Consider the following 25,037-nt stretch of genomic DNA (forward strand, 5'->3'; position numbering starts at 1 on the left):
ATTGGAAGTCTGCATTAAAGAGAATATAGTTATTTCCCACAGCAGTAGAAAGAGTTGATCTGTCCCATCCAGAAATCACTCCAGTGACCTCAAAATGTGTAATACTTCTTTCCTTACTTAATCACATAAGAATTCTTTTCTGAAGTGACAGCCTTTTGAATCACAAAATGGATTGGGTTGGAAAAGCCCTCCGAGATCATCAAGTCCAGCCCTTGGTCCAACTCCAGTCCCTTTACCAGATCATGGCACTCAGTGCCATGACCAATCTCAGTTGAAAAACCTCCAGGGATGGGGAATCCACCCCCTCTCTGGGCAGCCCATTCCAATGTCTGATTACTCTCTCTGGAAAGAACTTCTTCCTGATATCCAACCTAAACCTCCCCTGGCAGAGCTTAAGCCCGTGCCCTCTTGTCCTACTGTTGGTTGCCTGAGAGAAGAGACCAAGCCCCACCCGGCTACAACATCCTTTCAGGAAGTTGTAGAGAGTGACAAGGTCTCCTCTGAGCCTCCTCTTCTCCAGGCTAAACACCCCCAGGTCCCTCAGCCTCTCCCCACAGGGCTTGTGCTCAAATCAGATGTGTCCTGTGTTAAAACCTGAAGGGAAGTTCAAGCACTGGGTGCTTGTTTAATGTATGACTTGGCAGGAATGTTTGTAGAGGGATACATGGGCTCTTCAGAGGGAGGATTGGTCATTCCTGGCTTGAGTACCTGGTCTAAAGTCTAATTTTGCAAGAACATCTTATTTGGCAACCACTGTTGGGTCTAAATCTAGTTAAATATGAATATATTGACCTGCCTAATTGAGCAGAGCCCTGTTTGTGGTGCTTGATTTATTTCTGCAAGTCAGTTTACTGAGGAATGTGCAGGTTTAATCATCATGAACTATTCAGTTTGGTTTTCTTTGTAGTATAATTTTGGAAAAACTTGTCAAACAGTATGAGTTTCAGCATTACCAGAAGCACAGAGCTCAGCTGTGATGAGCTGGCTAATTTTTGTAAATTTAACATAAAAAGACATCATTGGGGAACGTGGTTACTGTCTCCTATACTTTAAGCTCGGGAATGTTGTAGGAAGAGCAATTGTTACAGTTCAGGTCTGCCCAAATATGAAGTCTGTCTTGCTCTGTAAAGAAGACAGTTATAATTAAGATTTTCCATGTTTCATCTCTACCAGAGGGGCAGGCTTTGGAAAATATGAGTAAACATTGTCTTAAACCATTCTCAAACTGCTTTCTGCTCTGTCTGCCTCTGTTAGGGCTTTGCTGCTGCTGTGAATTTTGGGGATAGAAATGATCCAAGTTGTCTTTTTTCTTCTTTTTTTTTGGTTGATTGGTTTTGTTTACCAGCTTCTAGATTATTCACTGCTGTGAATCGAGTTCATGTTTACAAAATCCTTGGCTGAGGTGAGTCTTGTGCTGAAAATGAGAACTGTGTATGAGTTGTTTGCACTTGTAAGAACGTGTGAGCACCCTGATTACAGTGTAGGACTCGGTACTTAATGCTCACCTGAAAGCCTCTTTGCCACCCGGTATTCCTGCTGATTACCTGCCCAGTGCCTGCACAGATGCTTCAGGATGGTTGTTTGGGCTTTTTATCATAAATACAAGCCTGGGAGCAAAGAGTAACAGGAGAATTGCAGGGAAAGAGACTGCCAAGTTCATTCACAGACATTTCACTGAAGACCTTGTGGTAAACTTGAGTTTCCTCACAGAAGAGGAAGAGAATGCAGGGCCTGATGTTTGATCTGGACTCCAGCCTGATAAACTAGTCTGCCTGGATTGAAGTCTCCAGACTAGCTGAAAGCAGTTGTGTGGCCACGAATAATCCCAGTGGGCAAAGCTTGGCATGTTGTTGAATTGCAAATAAGTACTGAGGCAGCCTGCAGAGTGAATGGTTGCTTGAAATCTGCTGGACTGGTAACTCCAAAGATAAGCTTGTCTAAATTCATGTATCAGGCTGGGTGAGTTTTTTTCTTCCCTGTGCCTACAATGATGTTTGAGTAGTGAGCTGTGGCTTCCAGTCAAACCTTGCACTCTCAGAGTGGAGTGTGTTTGGATAGCTGAGGGAAGGCCTAACAGCCAAACCGAGGTCTGGGATCTGCTTGGTGAGGAGCTGGGTTCACCTGCTTCCATCCTCTATTTCATGGTTTTGGGTGACATGAAGGATGGCTGTTGGGGTAACACTTGCTGTTGAAATAGCCAAATGCTGGCTAATCTGGAAAAACAAATTCTGGGAGTTGCTGTTTTTTGTGAGGGGAGAGTCTGTTTCTTAGCCATGTGTGTGGCCCCATATGAAGCTGCAGACGGTCCCCTTTGTGACAGGGTGCGTGGATTGTCACAGAAAAGCTTCTGGCCCAAGGTGTGCTGAGGCTGAACAATCCCAAGGTTATTTGTCATCTCAATTTCTTTTCAATCATGGCTGTTAAATTGAGGTAGAAGGCAGAGGAGGATAGGAATGTTATCATTCTAATATAAAAAAAATTCCCTGGTCTTTTGACATTTCTTAATGTCTGTCATGACTAAGTGCTTTGTTCTTCAGACTGCTTGTCCTTGCAGACTCTTCTTGATCCACGAGCACCTTGAATGTGAATCACGCTCCTTTTGAGGATTCTCTGCAGCTCTGAGTTTGACACTGGAGCTTGCTGATCACCAGAGGGTTTGAGCAGGATGTGTTGCTTCTTGCTGCCTGCTTTCAGAATGAAACACAAGGGTATTCTGCAATTCAGATGGAAATACATAAAAATTTGCTGGGGTAAAGAGGGTAGCAGGATTTTTTGTGTTACTGTATAGTAACATTCAGGCTAAGTGAATGTTCACTTGTGTTCCTGCCTGGTGATGAACAGCAGCTCTGGCAAGTTCCTTCTGAGAACTTGTAGTGAAGTACCAGTGTTAATTACTGGGTTTTTCTCAGGTCCTGCTATTCCAGGGGAAGGAAGGAGGAAAGAGCTGACCTGCCCTAACAGCCCCCCTAATTTACTGCTGCAGGAAGGACAGTGTAACACTGTTTAAGGAATTCTCACCCTCCCTTTCTGTTCATACTGTGTTCCTACTTTTGATAAACAAAAACTTCTTACTCTGTGTATTCAGTTTCTCTGGCTGCTTTGTGATTATTTTAATTGGAAAATAAGGCAAATTCCAGAAATACTGTACTGCAGTTAATGTTATCTCAGCACTTGGCTTCGGGAGCGGGTGAAGTCATGGAGCTTCCCCAGTGGAGAAGCAGCTGCTGATGGAAACTTTGCGTGTTTGTGGGGCTTGGGATTGGTTTTCAATTAGTTGTTTTGTAGTGAAATCGTGAACAGTATTTACAGCTTGTACAGTGTTTATTAATTAAATGCTAACCCACCTGATTTTGGGACGTTCAAATTGTAAAGATGGAAATACTTCACAGTTCTTTGTGTTATAAGGACAGTGGTTTCTGGAGTTAATGCATTCCTTGGCATCTCCAGTGTGCTTGAATGAAACAGCATTAATGGTGTTAATGTGCTGTCCACTTCTGCCCTGGGAACTCTGACTTGAGTGCTGGCTTATGTTCAAATTGCTTTGCTTTTCTGTTGTTTTCCTTTACAGGCAAATTTTGAGGAGTGAACAGGAGGCAACAGACTCGATGAGTTTCCAGCGAAATGTCGGAAAAGTCAGGCCAGAGTACAAAAGCAAAGGATGGAAAAACGAAGTATGCAACACTCAGTCTGTTTAATACCTACAAGGGAAAGTCACTGGAAACTCAGAAAACCACAGGTGGGTGAGCTGTGTGTGTTGTTGCATTCTTTCAGTTTCATCATCACTGGAGTGCTAATTAAGAGTGCAAAGCATATGAGCACTTAACCACAGCGAGGTTTTCTCTTAACTGCTTGGACAACGGTGAAGTGGGAGGATTGTGGAAAGCAGCGTTTGTTACAGTTTCTGGTTAGAGGATTGTGGAAAGCTGCATTTGTTACAGTTTCTGATTAGCTGTAAACAAGGAGTATCAGTTCAGAGAGACAGAATATGATATAATACATACATACACAAATATGAGAAAAAGAACTACCACCAACACCAACTACCGAGTCACCCAACCAAACAATGCAGATTCTAACTACCCAAACCCCACAAAACCTCCCAAAAACTCTTCCAGAGAAACCTCCCAGAAAGAGAGGAGAAAATTAACAAGGATGTGCTCACCTCCCTGGACAACAGAGTGGGGATGGCGACAAGGCCTGATCTCAGCAGGGCAGGGCAGTGTGTCCTCACCAGTCTGAGGCAGAACCTAAAAGAGACAGAAGTTCCTCCTCTCTTTTTCTTTATACTTCTTGACACTTCTTGATGATGTCAGATGATATGAAATACCTCTTTGGTTGCTCAAGTCAGGTGATGTTTGTCCCTCTGATCTATGTAACATCCTTTGGGCCTGCTAAATTTAGGCCCAACTGAGGCTTAAAGCCCAAAATACCACATTGACAAAATACTGAAGGATATTAAGACATGGGCATCATATTTTAAATAGGTTCTCTCTGTCACTGAGTGCTGTGTATAAAGGAGGGGGCAATAAAATCCCTGACACAGGCTCACCATAATGACTCGCTGTTCAAAAACTACTCAGCTTCTCTCAAACCAAGTATTTCCAATACTCTTTTGTAAAAATTAAATTATAAAACATTTAGAATCTCTGTTTCTTAAACTCTCAAGTTTTGCCTTCTTGCAGAACATTCTTGTGTAGCTTTGCATAAACCCTGTCTGCCAAACAGCCCAGCTAACCTTGCTCTGTGTGTTCTGGGCCGCAGTTGCCGCACGCCATGGATTGCAGAGCCTTGGGAAAGTTGCTATTTCCAGGAGGATGCCTCCCCCAGCCAACCTGCCCAGCCTCAAGGCAGAGAACAAAGGCAATGACCCCAATGTGAACATTGTGCCTAAAGATGGCACGGGATGGGCTTCCAAACAGGAACAACACGAGGAAGAAAAGTAAGTGACCAGTGAGCTTTGGTTTGCTGGGCCATTTCTCTCGCGTTTTCCCAAGGCCTGGGAGGGATTTGGCCAGACTTGGCTGACCTCAGGGCAGCTGCCAGAGAGGAAACAGCACCACTGCTAATTGTTGTGAGGAAGAATCTTGCTATTAAGGGGATAGTTGAGAAAAAAATGTACATGCACAAGTAAACCTCCTCACACTTAAACTGGAAGTGGTTTGCTTACAAATTCCGTTTGAGGGAAGGAGTGTTTCCTTTAGCCACGTGGTGTGGCTGCCTGCGTGTAGGTTTTGATGTCTGCCTAAAGGAAATACAGTACATGTTTGTAACATCAGTGTCATCACCTTAAATAAAATTTTCTTTACTCTAGGAGGGACCCTGAGGTAGCAGGTAAGTTAAATAGTAACTTGCAAATTTATGAAAGAGTGCAAAAATATGTTTAATGGTGATTGTGCTATGGCAGAGAAAACTCAGAAATTCTTGGTTTGTATAAATTTGTTTGTGAATCTCTGTTTCCCTAATGGTTCTTAATATTGCACTTTAATCTTTTTTTTGCTGGAATGCCATAAATTCTACAGACGTAAAAAATTTTGTGTCTTAAACTATCTAATGTTTCACACTCCTCCAGTGTGTGATACAAACCAAACAGAAGTGGTGCCAGTGCTGATGCACTGCTGTGTATTGTGTGTAATATAAATTTCCCAGTGCACTTTTGTCTGCTAAATTTGTTTTACATCTGTACAGCTGAAGAAAATAGAAACTAAAACTTCTCAGTTTCTTAGTTGGCAAGTATTACAGAGCAAATATTTTGCCATGTAAGCTTAAAATAGAGTCTGGTTCTCACTACATAAGTAGAAGCAAGGTTTAAGTGTTAATTCTTTATCCTACAAATTGTTCTGAAAACCAATTGAATACAGAGGCACTGACTTTGTTTCTGGTACTTATGAAAGCAAAAGATGAGGTTTGAAGGTTTGCTTCCCCATTTGCTGTCCCTTTGTTGCTCTTTGTATACTTACCTACATCTAAATGTCGATTTCTGACATCACTCTGAAAAGCTGTTGGAATTCCGGAATACAGTGTTGTGTTTAGCCTTTTGTTTTAAGCTTATGAAACCACAAATTTACAGTTTTCTGCTTTGTGTTTTGTTTGGTGCTTTATCAACATCTTCCAGCACTTCAAGGTCACTCACAGTTTGTCCTGTTAAATCTGTGCTGAGCCAGTAGCTGTTTGACTACAACACATTTTTTCTGCATCTCTGCTTTTCCGTGGCCTCCTGCATGTGTTAGAAGTGTCCCCACACCTGTAGGACAGTGCTTGGAAAACAAAAGTTCTGAATGTCTTGGCTTTGGAACAGGAGTGCTAGGAATATTTTCTTTAAGTCCTGTTCCTTGTTTCATTTGTGTGTGACAAAGTACAGCTGTGTAAGTCACAACTTCCCCAAAATCTGCTTAGAAAATGTGCAGCTGTAAGACAGTGCAACTGTGTGGAAACAGAAAATAAATGAGGTTTTTGTTTTTAAATCATAATAACTGCTGGAAACAAATGAAAACTGCATTCAGTTATCCTTGTGAGAAACCTGTGTCTTTCTCCCCAGTAGTGATTTTCTAAAATACTTACTTATTTGTCAGTTCTCAGACTACTGTGTGGTGCTTGGGGTGGATCCCTGCAGAGCCCAAACAGAACTGACTTCTCAGTGGTAGTCCTCAGAAATTTAGGATTACTTTAGGATCTATTTAAAGCACAATTGTTTCCTGTAAGTTACCTGACATGACACTGCACTAGTTACCTCTTTACTAGTATAATAAAGTGGTTTTAGGCTACAGGATATGCCCCCCAGTTCCTGTTTTTTCAAAAGTTATTACTAATGAGCTAGACTTGTAGACACCAATGCTGTGAGTCTTAAGTTATCTGAATATGCAGATTTCAGAAATAGCTTTTATTGAAAGAAGTTAAAGAGCATCATGGAATCTGCAGACTAGAAAGGTCTTTATTTTTTTTTAGCTTGGACAAAAGAGTGCTGCTTATGCTTCTTTTTTGTTAGATGGTGAGGCTGAGGCCATTTCTTGAAACTCAACATTCTGGTCTCCAGTTCATGGTACCCCCATACAGTTTGTCTTTATATCTTTAACTTTCCTTATCTGTTCCTTCTACGTTGTGGTTTCTGCCATGTATTTGCCTTCTTTCTCTTAGTTCATGATGGTCTGGAAGTGCTTTCCTCCAGTAACTCCTGAGGCAAGAGAACATTATTCCAAATGATTTACTTGGATAGTTGTAAATTGATGGGTTTTTTGATTGTCCAATACACCACTTAAAAAGTTACAGTTCAGTTCATGCCTGACTGCATTTTCTGCCCAGCCATTTTCATTCATTCCTCTCTGCTTTGGGAAGTGGACTCTTGAAAGAATTGGCTAGTTCATTCTTTTTTTTTTTACTGTTACTATAACAACTTCTTTTATGTAAGAAAATGCTTTTTCTGCAGAAAAGTAGTTATTGGTTCCTCAGCTGCACAGCTCCCTTGTTTCATTCCCTTGTTTGCAGCAGCCATCCTGATGATCTTATTCTCTGCTCACCCTCTTGTATCCACAAGTGCTTTTCCTCTTGGTTCCAGACAGCCAGACGTGCCGCAGACACAGCCAAAACCTGCCGTTCCTGCTCCTCCAGAAGCAGCTCCTGTTGCCAAATCCTGGGCCAACACCAAGCCAGGTGGGCAGGACGGTAAGTGCTGCTCAGGGTGGGGGTTCTTGGGAATGCTGCGGGGAGAGACCTGCACTCCCAGCAGTGCCTTGAGGCCTGACCTGGCCAGCTGTGACTGGGGCAGCTGAGGAAGGGCCTTTCCAGGCTGGAAGGGGAGCCTGTCCCCAGTCACTCCAGCTCCTGCCACATTTATCAGCAAGTCCCACCCTTTTTAAAGGGCTGGTCTGGTCACCTCTTCTGAATTGACAGGAAATGGTGGTGGAAGTGTGAAAAACCTTTACCAGGGCTGTGGTGAGGAGGGAAAATCGCAAGCAGTGCCTACAATACATACAGTTTTGTCATGGGAAGGAGAGCCATAAACACCTGGTGGGCATTCTGTTCACAGCTTTGGATCATTTTGTGCAAAGTGTGTGTAGTGCTACAACAATACTTTTGCCTTTATTTTATAGTGTCCTTAATTATTTTAGTATCAAAGTGATAGTGTTCAAGTAGGATTTTTTCTGGGGAAAACATTAAAGGAGTGTTTTGGGATTTGTTTAACATAATTGTAGGAAAGGATGGGGAACTGTTTCCATCAGTGTGGATCTTGGCTTGAGTGTTTTAGTTACAGATGTAAGACCAGAACTAAATCTTCAGCAGATTTTTAAAAATGTTTGTACAGTGAGAGGTTACTGAAAATTCCTGTGTCTCCATTGTGAAAAAGAACCCAGAGTGTTTTATTCCTTCGATTTGAGTCTTGCAAGCTTTCTATGGCTATAAAATGGAGTTTAGGCTTTGAAGTTGAAGAGAGTTCTATTCTGAATAGAGATCTTAAAATAGTAAAACCCAAATGGCATGGAGGTCACTTCTTAGACATATGGAGTTTAACATCACATATCTGGTGATTTGGGGGTTTCTTACACTAAGTATTAGATGTGACAATTGTACATTCTGCATTTCTTGCTCTCCTCTCTAATGTTCATTGTTACTTCCGTTGAGAGATACAGGAACTTTTCTCCTTTAAGCTTTTTTGAGATTTCTGTAGAATAAAAACCCAGGAACTGTACTGATGCAAAGTGATCTGCATACCAGCCTTTCTGCATAAGCTGGTAAGATCATCTCCATGACACAGGAAATAGTGATTCGGCTCAGTGGCTTCAAAGTGCATTTGGCTAATTATTTCATAGTTACCATGGCAGCTCGTGTGCCAAGCCCAGATGGCACCCTCATTTCATTCGATTAATGCAGGAGCGGGTTTGCTGTTTCAGGAAGAAATACTGGATGAGAATTGGCACCAGCTGCTTGCTGTTCTCCTCAGTTTGAAACCCAGGGTACACCTGGTTGTGCTCGTGCTTTCCTGGTCTGCACTTCGCTGTTAGAACTTGTAGCTTTTCCAGATGCCTTGTGAGAGTTCACAGTCACTGCTCTGCTGCCTCAGGCTCTTGTAAAACGTGAGCCAGGCAACACTAAACCCTTCTCTGATCCTGTCCGTGGTCACATAGAAAGCAAAGACTTCTGAAATGTGAGAGCAGTGTGAATTTTTCAGCTCATGCACAGGCTAAAAATTGGGGTTAAATGCTACCAAAATATCATAGAATTCTTTAAGTTCTCTCTGAACTTGTGGCTGACAGTCTGGCTGTTCCAGATTAAGAGTTTAAGCAGATCACTGATGCTGTTACTTTGCCTTTAAAACTTTGTTGCTGTTCACTGTGTAGACTTGAGCAGAAAAGGTTTTTCAAGATTTGGATGTTGCATGTCCCAGGATCTGGGAAGGGGCTTCTGGTTAGTGTGAGTGGCTTTCAGTCGTGCTGAGCAAGCCATTAGATATAGCTGGGGTGGGAACATCAACAGACCCTTGTCCATTGACAAAGAGCGAGTTCATGTGATCTGTAGTATGTGAAGTCAATGAAAATAGAAAGATTTCAAGGCAATCGTAGGCATCAGAACAAATAGTGGTATTTACTGTCAGGCCTTGTAGAGTAAGGGATTTATCCTGTGCTTGACTCCTAATCTTGAGAAAAACCCCAACCAATTAAAATTCTGTTGGGATCCCTGCATTTTAGTGTTATGAATGATTCACAGAATCATAGAATTGATTGGGTTGGAAAAGACCTCCGAGATCATCAAGTCCAACCCTTGCTCCAACTCCAGTCCCTTTACCAGATCATGGCACTCAGTGCCACGGCCAATCTCAGTTTAAAAACCTCCAGGGGTGGGGAATCCACCCCCTCTCTGGGTAGCCCATTCCACTACCTGATTACTCTCTCTGGAAAGAATTTTTTTTGATCTCCTACTTCAATTTCCCCTGACAGAGCTTGAGCCCATGGCCCCTTGTCCTATTGCTGAGTGCCTGGGAGAAGAGACCAACCCCACCTGGCTGGAACTTCCAGTACTAAAGACAGGTGTAGGAACAGGGTGTTGCTCAGGCTGTTGGAATAGAAGTCTCCCCTCATTAAATACTCAGTGATGGAGCACTGTAATGCTGTTGATCTGATAGGTCACTCCATTATGGACATGGGGAGTGGAAGAAATTGATGCAAAGTAGGTGCCAACAAAATCTTCTGAAGAGAAAGACAATGTATATATTTGAACTTCCATACTGAAGTCTTAAATTCCAATCTGGAGTTACAATATCAAGGAGTTTTGAAATCAGGAATGCTGCAGTTCTGGTACTTTTCTCCTAATGTAAAATCCTAGGACTTTTAAAGTCCTGAAGATTTATTATTAGAACAGTAATTAATCATAAAGGCATTGCAGTAACATAGTTGTCCATTCATGGGTGCACTATAGTTGTAGAATAAAAAGGAGAAAATCTTTGTCTGGAAGGAGTGGGGAAAAGTGTTTACAGAGCTGAGAAACTTCAGGTACTTCCTGTGTTAAGTCTTGTTCCGTTGTCTCTCTGGTGCTTCTGGATTTTTCTGAGCCCCAGCAGCTGTGATAGTTGGTCTGGTAAATGTAACAACTTTGATACAAATGTGAACACTGCAAGGGCTGCTCTTTACTTATGTAAATTATGTTGCCAGTAAATGAATAAGGCCTTAATGTTCACTTTTAAAGGATGAACAATCTTCTATTGCTTTCTGAACTGTTTTGACTGAAAAAATGTTGTGACTTTGTGAATTATCTTGCTGTGTAGGTCCGCCTATTCCAGTCAATAGTTATTTCCAGCAAGAGTTTCCCAGTCTGCCGGCAGCTGGGGATCAGGAAAAGTCAGGTAAAGATAAAGATACACCTGAAGAGCTCCATGGATCAGGACCCAACCTGCGACCACAAAGTAAGTGTGTGCTGCAGATTTGTGTGTAACTGCATGGATTTGTGTGGGACATAGAGGAAGATTGCTCGTGCCACATGCAAAATGGATGAATTTATTGTTTTAATCAACACACTCCTACCTTGGAGAAATGGATATTTCAGCTTTATTCTGCTTTACTGTGTTCATGGTGTGTGGAAAATAGTGTGCTTGATCTTTTCACTTTTCCATTCTCCCAGTCCAGCCAGTACTCCAGCTGTGCTCTGAGGCACTTGTTAGTTGCACAATACTGGCATTTTTCTTCCTTCCAGCTGCTAGATGTCACAGCAGTTAAAATATGTACTTAAAGAACTCTTGTCATATTAACTAAATCTAGAAATCATCATTAGGGTTGTCCCCAAATGGTTCATATTCATATGAGAGGAGCCTGAAAATTCCTGAATTGGAAGCTTAATTTACAAGATACCAAAAGAGTGGATTGTGCTTTGAAAGGCATTGACATCTTTGGTTTGTGGCTGCAGTGCTCTGACCAGCTGGATCTGTTTAGGCTGTGGGGAATGAGATGGAGTGAAAACAACCCATAACAGTGTTGGGTTTACATCTCTCAGGAAAGAAATGTGTATTGCTTCCCCACATCCTTGTAACAAAGGCATTTGGGATTGTGCTTGTTACCAGTGGAAAATGAAATTCTTTTCTTCCTCAAAAGTTTGTTCTTGATGGGTTTGGTGGACTAGGGCTCCTGTCCTGCACTGTGGGTGGCCCTGTCTTGTACCATTGCAGGGCACAAGGTGAACTGCTTTCAGCAGGCTTGGGCTCTCAGGGAATCCCTCACTCCTTTCCATGTTTTTCTTCATTAGTTTGTCAGGTCCCACAGACCGAGGCCATGTGCCTGTTCAGGTCCGCTCTGGGTTTTGGTATAAAGAATAAATGGTCAGGAAATTTGAGATCAGTCCAACCCCAAATGGGGAGAACAGCTCTGCGTGCCAGTCCAGCCTCCTGCAGGCAGTTACAGTTTTGGGCAGCACTGTACATGCTATATTAGGCCCTGCTTTCATGTCTGACAGCAGAAAGCTACATGAACTTGGCGAGTACTGCCCCTTTAGCAGCTGTGCTCCCCAGCAAAGATAAATGCAAGAACTGTAAGGAGCAGAGTTTATCACTCCTTAAAGGGTTTGTGCCTCTAAAGGAACACTGTTTACAGTGTGTGTCTGAATTTCTGTTGGTCCTCGTGGATCTGAGCACTGATGCTGAGTTTACTGTTTTCATTTTTTTGTCCTAACCCATGGTCTGTAAACAGAAACTCCTAAAAGAATGGGCTGCCTGGCACAAGTGATAGGTCATTAAAATCCCTTTGGTTTCCTGGACTTTTTGCTAGACATTCACACCCAGAAATACAACCCTTATCACTTCTATTCCATTCTTATCAGGCAGAGATACAAGCCAGACTCTGTATATCTGGGTTCACTTTGACACATACCTGTGTGTTATCTTTCTTTTGAGCTGCTCCAGAGTTTCCTGTAGGCCTTTGATGCTTAGGAAGTTTAATCTTTTCCTTGACAGCATCTTCACACTAAGTCAACAGTGGCCCACTTAGCACAGCTTGAGTCTGTTTTCCCTCCTGTGCTGTAATCAGTGTCCTTCCTAAACTGCTTTGTGTTTTGGAAGGTAGAGTAAAACAACTAGAGCAGTCCATGAATTTTGCTCTGGCCCTTCAGGAACACAGCTGGATGTAGGGCTGAGGAGGAAGCAGCTTGTTTTCTGGAGTGGCCATTGCTTGTGTCAGTACCGGGTGTGAAGGTGTGTCTGCACAGATGGCATGGCACTGACAGCTGGATGGGAACAGTGTGCATCTCATCATCCCTGTCTGCAAATCTGTAATGTAAAGTCTGCTATGAGTTTTTCTTGTACTGATTCAGTCCCTGTAGGTGCTATGAGTTGTAGAGAAGGGGTACTAAGAACAACCCTCCTGTTTCTCCAACAGATCAGGAGGGTAAGGGACAAGAAGATGGCAATGCTACACCAGCAGAACAAAGTGAGAAGGCAGGAGAGAAGAGGGATATGCGGTTGCCACAAGTCCCTCAGCCCAAGCTGAATGGGCAGCAGCAGCCACCCATCTCATCTCAGTACAGAGCAATGATGCCACCTTACGTAAGTGATGGGTGCATGAACAGTTTGAAGCAGCAGGAATTGATTATTGATTGGCTGGTGTGATTTCCTTATGCCCCTTTCTCTTCCCTCCCTGGAGCACTGAGCAGTTCTGCTGGAAGGGTGGTGGGATTGAAACCAACACTCAGAGGATGTGGGTTGCTGCTCCTGCTGTGCAGAGTGTGAACTGGTCAGGATGTGATTAACACTTGTAATCACTTTGCCTTGGTGACTTGATGTCACATACTTCTGGTAATAAGCAAACTGTCTTTTGAATGAAGAGTCTTGCTTTACCTGCATTGCCATTCCTGTGATTGCTCTCAGGATGCTTAGTGCAATGATATTGTTTAATGAATGACTCCTGTTTTTAAACCTTTTATAGATGTTTAATCAGTATCCTAGAATGGCTTATCCTCCTTCCATGCAAGGTCCAACAAGATTCCCCAATTCTGAGCCTAACAGGTAAGAAACCTTACAAGTGGTGTTGTTTATTGTGTGGATATGAACTCTGGGGCTTGATTAAAAAAACAAAAGATTTGCACTGAGTGTCTTGATGATAAGAGCCTTTGAAACTCCAACCAGTATTTTGCCTCTAAAAGGATTCTTTCATTGTTAAAGTGAAAAAAAGTAGTTAATTCTTGGTTTTCAAATCTAGTGCATTATAAAATCAGTTTTTATGCATTTCTCTGTAGTTGAGGAGGGCAGTGCACATGCATGAGGAAGTAGAGGATCCTGTGGGCAGTAGAGTGCAAACTGGCAGTTGATCCGTGATTGGGATCAGGAAGAGGGTTGAGAGGGATGACTGGGAGAACTTGAGTGTAAAAGAAGGCGGATGGTACAAAATCTTTGACAGTGGGAAAGCATGAGAAGTTTAAAGAAATAGCTCCAAGATGGATAAACCAGTGTTGAAACGGATGCCAGATCTGTGCAGTGTGTTCTTTGAGAGCTACAAGGCATGTGGTTTTCTGCTGTCAACTGATGTTTGGGTTGTGTGTGAAGTGTGCAAGCAAGGCTATGGCATCCAGTGTTCCTCTTTCATGAAGAACCATCTGGTGGTGTAGCAATAATTTGGATGAAGGTAGTCACTGTTTGAGGCAACAGTACTGTATATTTCAAATAATTATCATACAAGTTGACCTTTTATCTAGTCATTTGTGTATAAATAGTGACAGTGGCCTTGGATTCTCTCCTTTTTAGAGGCCCAAGGGGAAGGGGCCCTCCCTCCTGGTGTTCAGAACCTATTGAGCGCCCGTCCATTCTTAGTGCTAGTGAACTCAAGGAGCTTGACAAATTTGATAATCTGGATGCTGAGGCTGATGAAGGCTGGGCAGGTAAGAAGATCAGGGTAATGCTCTGTTATTTGCACGTTGAAAGTTTCTGAAAGATTAATCAAATATTTGTTCATGCATCAGGTGCTCAGAGTGAAGTGGATTACACCGAGCAGTTGAACTTCAGTGATGATGATGAGCAAGGAAGTAGTCAAAAAGAGAAGGAAAGTGGGTGAGTTGGTGTCGCCAGCTGGGTGTGAAATGTCACTTAACTAGCCTAGCTTTTGAAAAGACTGAATGAAACTAGTCCAGGTACTCATTCTAATAACATTTATTCCAGTAATTTAATGCTGTATTAAGTTGCATAACTGCCTGCAGACTCCAGTCATTCAGGCATGTAGTAGGAATTATCCTTGCTGTGAGCAACCTTTGCTAAGGAACATTGAGGCTAGAAGATAATCACTAAATACATGTGTGGAATATACATTCCATTTTTCTTGCGTCTTTGCACATAGTGATGAACAAACGCCATCAAAAGAGTCCAAGAGTCCTGATGACCAGAAGGAAGCAGAAGAACAGACAAGTGCTAAGTCTGCCACCCAGGTTTCCACAGCAGCAGCCAAAGGGCCTTACAGCAAACCCTCTCAGCCTGATCAGGTTTGTGTGCTCCTGTCTTCAGCTCTTCTGGCAGCAGCCTCTTCAGGAGAGTCCAGCTCAGGTGTCTCTGCAAACTGTCAGGTCAATTAAGGTTATGAACATGAGGGAAGGTATTAGCAACTGAAAGCGTTATCTGGGCTGTGGTAACTAATCGGGTGCTGCTCAGTCAACTCAGCTGCCTCTGGTCACAAAATAAAAATAGCTCCTCTTTATCCAGTGCGTGCTGATCGTGGGGTGAGAGCTCTTGTGTGGGTTACTGCAGCTCAGCTGGCAAGAGTTAACTCGGTGCTCCAGTCTGTCCATCCCTGCACCTGAACGAGGCCATTTCTCCTGCTCCTGTTTTCCAGTGGCACAAATAGCCCACACATTTTCATGGGGCTGTGGAGTTTTTTGGTATCACAGCCCACTTTCTGCAGTGCAACTTAGTTGAAATGTGAGCTCCCTTCTCAGATGTCAGGCCAGTAGATTTTATACGGACCATGTAGAATTCATCAGCTCAGCCATTTTTGCTTTCTCTAGGAAAGGAAGGTTGACAACCACCTCAGTTCATGCTTTCTACAACCCTATTTCCCCCCCACTCAAAACACCTTAAAACTCCCATTTCGCAACACCAGGAAAAGCTACTGTTGGCTTTGAAAATTTCCTGAAAAGATTTTCCCTTGACACCAGTAATAATGAATATGGGGGAATTGGGATTGGTTTTCCTTGCTTACACTCTGTATTTGAAGATCACATTGTTTTTTAAGGTCTGATGCTACACTGAATCTGAGGCAAAATGGTGCAGTAACTCTGAAATCTCAAATATGTGAATTCTGAAGTTGTTTAGTGCTCAGTACATAAAGTGAAAATGGTTTTGCCTTTGTTTTGCATGCAGATTTCTGATTAATGCAGATTGCCTAATGTACAAAATAATAAATCTAAAATTTGTCGGTTGGCTGTGGTTATGACCTTGTTTAGCCCTGGTACTGTGTTTGATCCAACAGGATCGAGGTCCCCCACAGCCTTCTGTTCATGAAAGAGGTGGTCCTGCTCTTCCTCCAAAATCTATTCTACCACCGGTAAGGAAGATTAGAATTGTTCTTACTTCCTTGAGTTAAATTGTTTAATGCTTTCTTTAATGCTGTGGCAGAGGGATTTAGACTAAGAAAAGTAAAAATAGCTTCAAACAATAGCAAACCTTTCCTTTAGCAAGTAAAAGGATCACAGTGCCTGGGGACAGTAGGAATGGGACCCTAACACAGCCATGCTGCCAATTGTGTAAAGCAGCCCCTTCTTGTAAGTGGCATGGGAAATGTGCAAGAATTTCAAGAGCTTTTAGTAATCCAGCCCCATTTGGGAACTGAAGAGGACAGGAACATGGGAACGTTGCTGAGGGCTGACTGCCAAGACAGATGGGGAGATGAAGTCCCAAATGAAATGTGAACTAAAATCTCTGTTATCCTGAGCTACCTTGAAATTCTTTGGCTCCTTGGGGGACTTTTGTCAGAGATCTGCCTTGAAATCTCTGAGATTTAGAGCAGCCTGTAAACCAAATCTGTAAGATGTTTGTCATCTTTGCTGTCACTTTGCTTTTGTGATGGTGAGGAAAGGTGACGTAAGACCAACTTAATCTCTCCTTTCTGAGCTCAGGTTGTGAGAGGCTGAACTGATCAGGAGGGTGGGCCCTGGCTTTTTCTTCCTAGTCTTGCTTTTTAAAGGTGCCATGCAGATAGATGTGTTGACAAATAGTTAAAATGTAATGTTTCAGGTGCCTATTTCCCTAACGTGTTCAACTTCACTGGTGTTCCTCTTGCAGCACCCTCCTCCCCCTGATCGCCAGATGGGAAGGCAGGGCCCCTTCCCCCCCAAACCAGTCCCGGACGAGGATGAGATCTGGAAGCAGAGGAGAAGGCAGCAGTCTGAGATCTCCGCTGCGGTCGAGCGAGCCCGCAAGCGGCGAGAGGAAGAAGAGCGGAGAATGGAAGAACAGCGGAAAGCAGCTTGTGCTGAAAAGCTGAAACGGCTAAATGAGAAATTCGGCTGCGTGACAAAACCCTCCCGGGAAGACCCTCTGAAGGAGAGAGAAAGGGAGCGCGAGCGGGAGAGGGAAAGAGAGAGGGAGAGGGAGAGGGAAAGAGAGCGGGAGAGGGAAAAGGAGAGGGAGCGGGAGAGAGAGCGAGAAAAAGAGAGGGAGAAGGAAAAGGAAAAAGAGAGGGAAAGGGAGAAGGAAAAGGAAAAAGAAGAAAAAGAAAGACTGGAGAAGGCAAAAGAACAAGAAGTAGAGAAAGAGAAAGAAAAAGAGGTGGAGAAAGAAGAGAAGGAAAATGAGAAAGAGAAGGAAGAGGAGAAACCAGCACATGAGGTTCCTGAGCCTGTAGAACCTGTGGCAACACCTGTGGTAGAAAAACAAGAAAGTGAAACCAAGAATAACAAGGAAGAAAAAGGTATGCTTGCACACAAGTAGGAGTTGTCCTTCTTGAAGCTGAGTCACAGAGCATAGTTGTCATCTAGATGTCTAATTTGGATACCTAATTAACCCAGTGCATCTAGACCATTTATTTTCCTGGCATATTACAGCTGGTAACTGTCCTTAGAGCTAGACCTGCTTGCCCAGCTCATCAAAAGATTAAGGGAAAAAATGAGTTCTCTGATTGAGGCTGTACTTTGAAGAATACAGAAAGTAAAACAGTCTTTCTTCTCTTCCTGAAGAAGGGTCAACCACACATGTTGCTTAAAATGCAGTGCAAATTATTTCAGCTTTTCTGTTCTTTCAGCAAGCTTAGAGAAGTAGACACAAAGGGCACCTATTTAAACATACTGCATTTTTTGTAGTGGAACTTGAATGCCACAAGAGATCTGTTAGACATTTAAAGTTGTTATCCTTTAAATGGATAAAATTAATTCTAAACCAAACTGGTTCATTAAAAAGTTGATTCAAATGCAGTATGATATCAATGATACAGCTCTTATTAAATCATATTGTAGTTGCAGTCTAAATGTCAGTGGTTGATTACCCAGCTTATTTGAGTTTAAAGGGGACACTGAGAGATGTGTTAACAACAGTGGTCTGTTTTTGAGGATTGTTATTACCTTTTTTTTGCCCTTACTGATTTTGGCCTGTGAAGTTAGAGAAAACTGACATTTTAGGGCAATATTCTTTATCTGACATTCTGTTGAAATTGTCATAGTTTAAGATTCACTTTTGTCTCCCGTGTGTGGGGGTTTTGTTATTTTTCAGAAGATCAAGCAGTCTTTACTCGCCAAGATAGTGGTCGGAATGAGAAGGAGATTTCCCAGGTGGCTCATGAGAGTGAGCCGGATTCAGGATCTCAGCCTCGTCCTGCTGTTTCCTCAGGCTATTCTAAACAGTTCCAGAAATCGCTACCACCAAGATTTCAGAGGCAGCAGGTAATGAACCACTTCATTAAAAGAAGGAAGCTCATTTAAAGAATGTCTTCTGCTTCATCCTGATGTTTCAAAAGGCTTAAGTCGTTGGTTTCCAGATTCTGTAACATCCAGGGTATTGGCAGGAATTGCAAGAAACATTTCTTGTCACTTCCAAGATATAAAAGTGAGCAGTAGGCAAGAAAAGTTTTAAAACTGGCTCACACTGGCATTGCCCTGTGGTTGCCTGTGAAACCAGGGGTTTGATCATTGTTTCTGCAACTTTTCCTAAAAGGGTATGACACTCAAAAGTGTGAGTTGAGCCTGGGTCCTGTGCTTTGAAGAGCTATTTGCAGTAATGACCTGCATGAAGTATGGGTTGTTCTCTGTCTCAGCTGGATACCAGTGAAGCTGTAGCTGTTCTAAATTGTCCAGTCTGGTTTTCTCCCTTTTCTCCTCCTTCATCCTGATGAATGTTTACGATTAACTCAGAACACTTAGTGGGCTAGAGATACTACTTGTTTCCAAGGGTTATTTGAGTTTTGCTTAGGCCTTCATCTTAACAAAAAGTCCTGTAATACCGTTTTCTGTTACACAGGAGCAAATGAAACAGCAGCAGTGGCAGCAGCAGCAGCAAAGTGTCCTTCCACAGTCTGCTCCCTCCCAGCCTTCAAGTGGCCCTGTCCCGCCTCCCCAGCACAGACCCCTTTACCAGCCCATGCAGCCCCATCCTCAGCATTTGGCCTCAATGGGCTTTGACCCACGGTGGCTCATGATGCAATCCTACATGGACCCACGGATGATGTCAGGAAGACCTGCCATGGACATGCCTCCTATTCATCCTGGTAAGTCTGGAAGCTGTTTTTTGACTGTTGAATTTTCTTGGGTTTGAAATAAGTGTTTCTCTTTGTTTAGTGAATGATTTTTAAGAAGAAACATTATTTTATTGTTTGAGACAAAATAGATTTTAATCATGTGACTATGAATTGTAGTCATATGAGAATGTATCCCTTTGACTGTAAAGTGAAATCACAGCTATCACACTGCAGCCATGTTAGTGGTAGTTAAGTTGATTCAGAACATCACCATAAGCCTTACTTTATTACAGATAGTAAAGCTGGCGTGAGTTAGGTTGAACTGATTAAAAATAGTGTATTTACCATTTGTTTTATTACATGTTAGCACTTGGTAGTGTACATTGCTTTCTAAAAAACCCATAAAATTCTGTTACTTTTATGTTACATACTAGCAACTCCACAGTCTTTATAAATCTGTGTTTTCGCATTCTTGCCACTAAAAAGTCCTTTCTAATTTGCAGAACGGCCATTTGATTTGCAGTTAGGAAAGCTGTTTGGCATCAATAAGAGAAGTCTCTCATGTGATGTAATGCAGATACTGCCAATGAGCAGGGGAATGTGTATCCTCAGTGAGTGCAGGGAATGAACAGAGGAAATGGCAGGCTGAACAAAGTCAAAACTGTAGAATGTCTTTAAAATGTTTCAGAAGAGCTGGAATCTTTTGAAAGTCAAAAAACCAGCTCTGTATACACTTATCTTGCCTTTTGCCATTGAGGTCTCGAAGCAGAAGCTTCATCCATGAGTTTACAGGTCTATAGATCTTGTTCTTCATGTTAAGGTGAAAGCACACAGATTTTGTCCCTTATTAGTAGTACATGGGTATGATTTAGTCATTCTGAGGTCACCTGGCAGTGAATAGACATTGGGTTTCAACAATGGAGGGTCAGAGGAAAGGAGATTGGAGGAGAGAGAATAGAATTCCTTGGTCCCTCCTGATCTGCTTTGTTTGTATCAGGGTAAGTTGCTTTGCTATTGTTAAACTTGTTTCAGTTGTTGAATTAACTCTGCCACAGGAATTATGCCTCCCAAACCCCTGATGAGAAGAGACCAGCTGGAGGGATCGGCAGCTGGGTCCGATTCGTTTGAGCACATGGCTCGCTCAGCCAGAGAACACCCTGTGCCCCTGTCGGAGCCCCGCATGATGTGGGGGTCAGACCCCTACCCACACACAGAATCTCAGCAGTCTGCTTCTCCTCCCAAAGTGTTGGAAGAGCCTGATGACGTGAGGTAAGCCTGAGTTATGTGCCACTGCACATCACCTGTCTGAGTCATACCAACTTAGACTCTTGGCTGTGTACCTTATGTTGCAAAACACAGTTTAAACTGACTGGGTTGTGGCTGCTCTTCACACAAAACTTGAAAGGAGGAGTTGTGACTGGGATATGCAGTGTACTTGGGACTGTTGTATGAAACAGAAGACACCCCTGCTCTGTAGTCTGGTGTAGAAAGACAATTTACCCCTTGCTGAGGATCCTTAGCCCAATCTGATGAATGGTGATTACCATATTTTGAATTTTCAGTTTTGTAGAACACTCCTGCAGTGTTGACCTGCTCTCCATCTGCTCTATTCTCCCCATATTAAAGAACTTCTGTCTGATGTTTATTTGAGCAAAAGTGGTGTGTTAAGTACAGGTGGTATAAAGCAAGACTGTTGCTTCTGACCTTTGCTGCTTCATGAATGGTCAGGAAGGCTTTTCCTCAGCATCTTGAAAGTATTCAAAAATTCTTCTTGCTCTGCTGCTGTCTGGATAATACTCCAGGGGCTCCATTTAAAACTATTGCCTCCCTAGAGCTAACATGAATCCTTAATAGCAATTAATATGATTTGTGAGTATAGGTATGAGTACAATTTCTCCCCCTGCTAACATTCTTAATTGCTTTCCGCTTAGGTCTGAGACACACTTGGAGCAAGAACGAGTTGCTGTCCCTGCCAGTGCTTATCCTGTAGAACACAACCAGTTGGACTCTCATCCAAAGACAGAATTTTTCAGAGAATCAGGAGAGGCAGAGGTAAAAAAGTTCCCAAGCAGGCCTTTGGAAGATGTACAGCCCCTCCCAACTGACACATCCAACACAGCGGTCAATTTTGAAGGAGTGCATGAGAAAGTTACACGTAGCTCTCCAGAAGAATTGGTGTCTGTGGGGGAAAGTCACTCTTTGCTAAAGAGAAGCATTTCCCATGGTTCAAGTCACTCTCTAAAATCAGAAGACCAGAGGAATGAAACAGCAGCAAATATCCCTAAACTAAATAACAGGCCTATTGAGACAAAGGAGACAATTGAGAGACTTGAGATCAAATCGAAAAAAGAAATTTTGATCACTAATAGAACATCAGAAGGACCAAAACCTGAGAAAACCTTCAAACCTAAGTCTGAAACAAGATGGGGTCCTAGGCCAGGTTACGGCAGGAGGGACGAAGGCAGTGATAGGCCAATTAGAAGATCAGGTCCTATTAAAAAACCTGTGCTTAGAGATATGAAGGAAGAGCGTGAGCAGAGAGAAGAGCGTGAGCAGAGGAAGGAAAAAGAAGGAGAAAAGACAGCTAGCGAAAAACCAAGCAAACCTGAAAAGAGTGACAAAAAGGAAGCACCTCAAGTGCCACTGCCTCAGGCTGAGCCAGAGAGATCCGCCTCCAGCAGCTCTGCTGTGGCAAAGAAGGTACCGCAGGGTGCTGCTCCGACCCCAGCCAACCAGGAGGGCAGTCAGCCCGAGCCCGCAGCCAAGGCTGTGGTGCAGCCCCCCACGGCCCCGGCCCCACAGCAGCTCCCAGCTGCCCAGCCGGCCACTGCCCAGCTGCCCCCGGCCATCCCGCAGCCACCGCCCGCACTGCCGGCAGCACAGCCCCAGCCCCACGCACAGCCCGCCGCTCCCGCCGGGAAGGAGGAGAAGCAGCCTGAGAAGGTGGTCAGCAAGGAGGTGGTGGAGAAACCGCGCCTAGAAACCAGGCCGGTAAAGAGGGAGCCTGGCTTGCCGCCTAGGACATACTGGAAAGAGGCCAGGGATAGAGACTGGTTTCCAGATCAGGGATACAGGGGCAGAGGGCGTGGCGAGTACTACTCCAGAGGCCGGAGCTACAGGGGTTCTTACGGAGGGCGTGGTCGGGGCAGTAGAGGCCATAATAGGGAGTACCCACACTACAGAGATCCTAAGCCTAGAACAGATCATGTGCCTTCAGGGCCTGTTAGGCAAAGAGAAGAGAGTGAAACTCGTAGTGAGAGCTCTGACTTTGAAGTCATCCCGAAACGGCGGCGGCAGCACGGCTCAGAGACGGACTCTGACAGCGAAGTGCACGAGAGTGCCAGTGACACGCTGCTGTCAGACAAGGACAGTGTCATCAAAGGCAAGCACCCGAAAAGAGAAGAAAGGGCTGATGGCAAGAAGCCTCCAAAGCCCCTGTCATTCAAACCTGAGAACAATATCAGAGCAGACAACAGATCTCTAGAAAAAACATACATAAGGGATGATGACAATAAGCCCAAACCCGGATTTCTTCCCAAAGGGGAGCCCTCTAGACGAGGCAGAGGGGGAATGTACAGACGTGGTGGCAGAGACCCTGGTGGGCGACCTCCCCGTCCATCCACAATAAGGAGACCAGCCTACAGAGACAATCAGTGGAACCCAAGGCAAACAGAGATCATTAAACCAGAAGATGGGGAGCCTCCAAGAAGAAATGAGCATTATGGTCCTATACCAATTGATAAAAGACCTCCAAAATTTGAGAGGAAGTTTGATCCAAATAGAGAGAGGCCACGAAGACAAAGACCTGCTCGGCCTCCAAGGCAAGATAAACCACCACGCTTCAGGCGCCTAAAGGAGAGAGAGGCTGCATCCAAGATCAATGAGGTGGTAACCAGCTCATCCACAAGTGCCACAGTTGCTAATGCAGTTAGTGAGCCCTCCAACCCTGCTCTGGATGTGTCAGGAAGCAAGACACCAGACTTGTCCAACCAGAATTCTTCAGACCAGGCAAACGAAGAGTGGGAAACAGCCTCCGAAAGCAGCGACTTCAACGAGAGGCGGGAGAGGGATGAGAAGAAAACAGCAGATGCGGCAGCACAGGTGGCTGCAAAGGCAGGAGACAATGCTGGAGCTCCAAAAAGGGAAATAGCCAAGAGAAGCTTCTCCAGTCAGCGGCCTGGAATAGACCGTCAAAACCGACGTGGCAACAATGGGCCAGCGAAACCGGGGAGGAACTTCTCAGGACCCCGGAGTGAAAGGCGGAGTGGTCCTCCTCCCAGAAGTGGAAAGAGAGGGTGAGTACTGGCTTCTGTGCAGAAACACATGTAATCATGGTCTTCTGTTGATCTCTCACCATGAGCAGCTAATTTAGATTTGTACAATGGTAGGAAAGGGAGTCAGACTAACACATGCACCCATGTGTGTACAGACATTTGGAACCTGAAGCTGAGAGCAGAGTATTCTTGTAAGCACAGTGCTAAAAATGCCTAATTAAAAAAATTGCAGTGCTGTTTCTGAATGTTTCTCGAGATCTGCATGTAAGCAGAAATGTTCATGTGAGCAGTTTTGCAGCTAGTATATAAATTGCTGCATTGCATTTTAGTTCAATCACTTAACACAGACAATCATGTTGAGACATGCTTGCCATTTAGACTTAACTTTGTTTTTTTTATATGCTAAATTGGATGGAAAATTCAACAGGGCATTTGATATTTCCCCAGAACAGCTTTTGCTGTTGAGCTTCTCAATGAGGAGCTGGAACTAAAAGTCTGAACCCTATTAAGAAGTTACACAGTAGACGCTTGGAGCCTTGCAGTGGGATCTGAATTAGATTGTTGGCTCCCCCCTGAGTGTTCTCTGTGGCTTAAATTTTTAATTTCTTTTCTAACACAGGCCATTTGAAGAGCAGGCAGCACCTGTGCCTGGCGCTGACCCCGCCAATGGCAACTCTGTCCATCAGGAGGATGGGGGTGCTGCTGCTGCAGGACAAAAGAGCACCAAGGATGGAAGTGGCAAAAAGAGAGAAGAACCAAAGGCTGGTCCAAAGAAGCCCAAGGAAAAAGTGGATGCCTTGTCTCAATTTGATCTTAATAATTACGCAAGTATGTATTGCTAATATGCTAATGACTTTTGGTAGTTCTGCTAGTGTTGTTGTATTTAGGGCTAGATGTAAGGGTGATGTTTTAAAACCCCAAAATAATGTTACACTTGAGCATTGCTGCCTTTGTCATTTCTAATTAACATGTATGCCTCTAAAAGGTGGCAAATGTCAGTGTGTTGTTAGGTATAGATAGGAACAATTTTGTACAGTAGCCTTATCTTAACTTGGTCATTCATACCATTCTCCGGTACATTCTCATAATTTAGTTCACCTTCCTAAGTAAAGGCAGTGGGATATCACTGATAAGCTTAGAGTTAATATCCAGGAAGTCTGGTCATTATTCATTATTATATTTCCTGGAGAATCTAGTACAGGAACCTCCAGTTTTCAAGTATCTTAAGTATTAACTCCTTGTCTTCAAGTTCAACAGCAAAGCACTTGGCAAGCAGAAGTTTGCCATGAGTCAGGGCTCCCATCTGTGTCTGTGGGGCAGTAGCTTCCACTCTAAAGCCAATTTTGGCTTGGTGCATTGCACCCGAAGCTGTTAAAACAGCAGCATCTATACCTTTCCTTTTCCTATAGGTGTTGTGATCATTGATGATCACCCTGAAGTGACAGTAGTTGAAGACTCCCAATCTAACTTGAATGATGATGGTTTCACAGAAGTGGTGTCTAAGAAGCAGCAAAAACGCTTGCAAGATGAAGAGCGCAGAAAGAAGGAAGAACAAACAGTGCAGGTACAAGACCAGCATTTATAGTGGGGAAAAGCTGCTTGCAATGCTGGGGACATTCCTTGTAAAGAAGCTGTATTTTCTCCTTATAAA

The 25,037-nt window shown here is 43.6% G+C and overlaps 1 protein-coding gene across 12 annotated transcripts in view; it reads left to right on the forward strand.

Annotated features, from left to right (window-relative positions):
* The window catches only part of PRRC2C (proline rich coiled-coil 2C), a 70,218-nt gene that overhangs the window by 12,632 nt on the left and 32,549 nt on the right, over nucleotides 1–25,037 (forward strand). For 10 of the 12 annotated variants that reach the window (XM_071565423.1, XM_071565435.1, XM_071565427.1 and 7 more), the window contains exons 2-18: nucleotides 3,569–3,736; nucleotides 4,762–4,939; nucleotides 7,550–7,656; nucleotides 10,751–10,888; nucleotides 12,846–13,012; nucleotides 13,392–13,471; nucleotides 14,207–14,340; nucleotides 14,422–14,509; nucleotides 14,793–14,934; nucleotides 15,918–15,992; nucleotides 16,730–17,357; nucleotides 18,152–18,321; nucleotides 18,896–19,142; nucleotides 20,168–20,381; nucleotides 21,044–23,407; nucleotides 24,006–24,214; nucleotides 24,796–24,950. In XM_071565423.1, the coding sequence (XP_071421524.1) occupies nucleotides 3,622–3,736; nucleotides 4,762–4,939; nucleotides 7,550–7,656; nucleotides 10,751–10,888; nucleotides 12,846–13,012; nucleotides 13,392–13,471; nucleotides 14,207–14,340; nucleotides 14,422–14,509; nucleotides 14,793–14,934; nucleotides 15,918–15,992; nucleotides 16,730–17,357; nucleotides 18,152–18,321; nucleotides 18,896–19,142; nucleotides 20,168–20,381; nucleotides 21,044–23,407; nucleotides 24,006–24,214; nucleotides 24,796–24,950 (5,211 nt within the window). In that variant the 5' untranslated portion in view covers nucleotides 3,569–3,621. The remainder of the gene's footprint in view (nucleotides 1–3,568; nucleotides 3,737–4,761; nucleotides 4,940–7,549; nucleotides 7,657–10,750; nucleotides 10,889–12,845; nucleotides 13,013–13,391; nucleotides 13,472–14,206; nucleotides 14,341–14,421; nucleotides 14,510–14,792; nucleotides 14,935–15,917; nucleotides 15,993–16,729; nucleotides 17,358–18,151; nucleotides 18,322–18,895; nucleotides 19,143–20,167; nucleotides 20,382–21,043; nucleotides 23,408–24,005; nucleotides 24,215–24,795; nucleotides 24,951–25,037) is intronic. The other 2 variants (XM_071565430.1, XM_071565425.1) reach the window with 2 other exon arrangements.

The sequence above is a fragment of the Pithys albifrons genome, chromosome 10, assembly GCF_047495875.1.
Source record: "Pithys albifrons albifrons isolate INPA30051 chromosome 10, PitAlb_v1, whole genome shotgun sequence".
Taxonomy (NCBI): domain Eukaryota; kingdom Metazoa; phylum Chordata; class Aves; order Passeriformes; family Thamnophilidae; genus Pithys; species Pithys albifrons.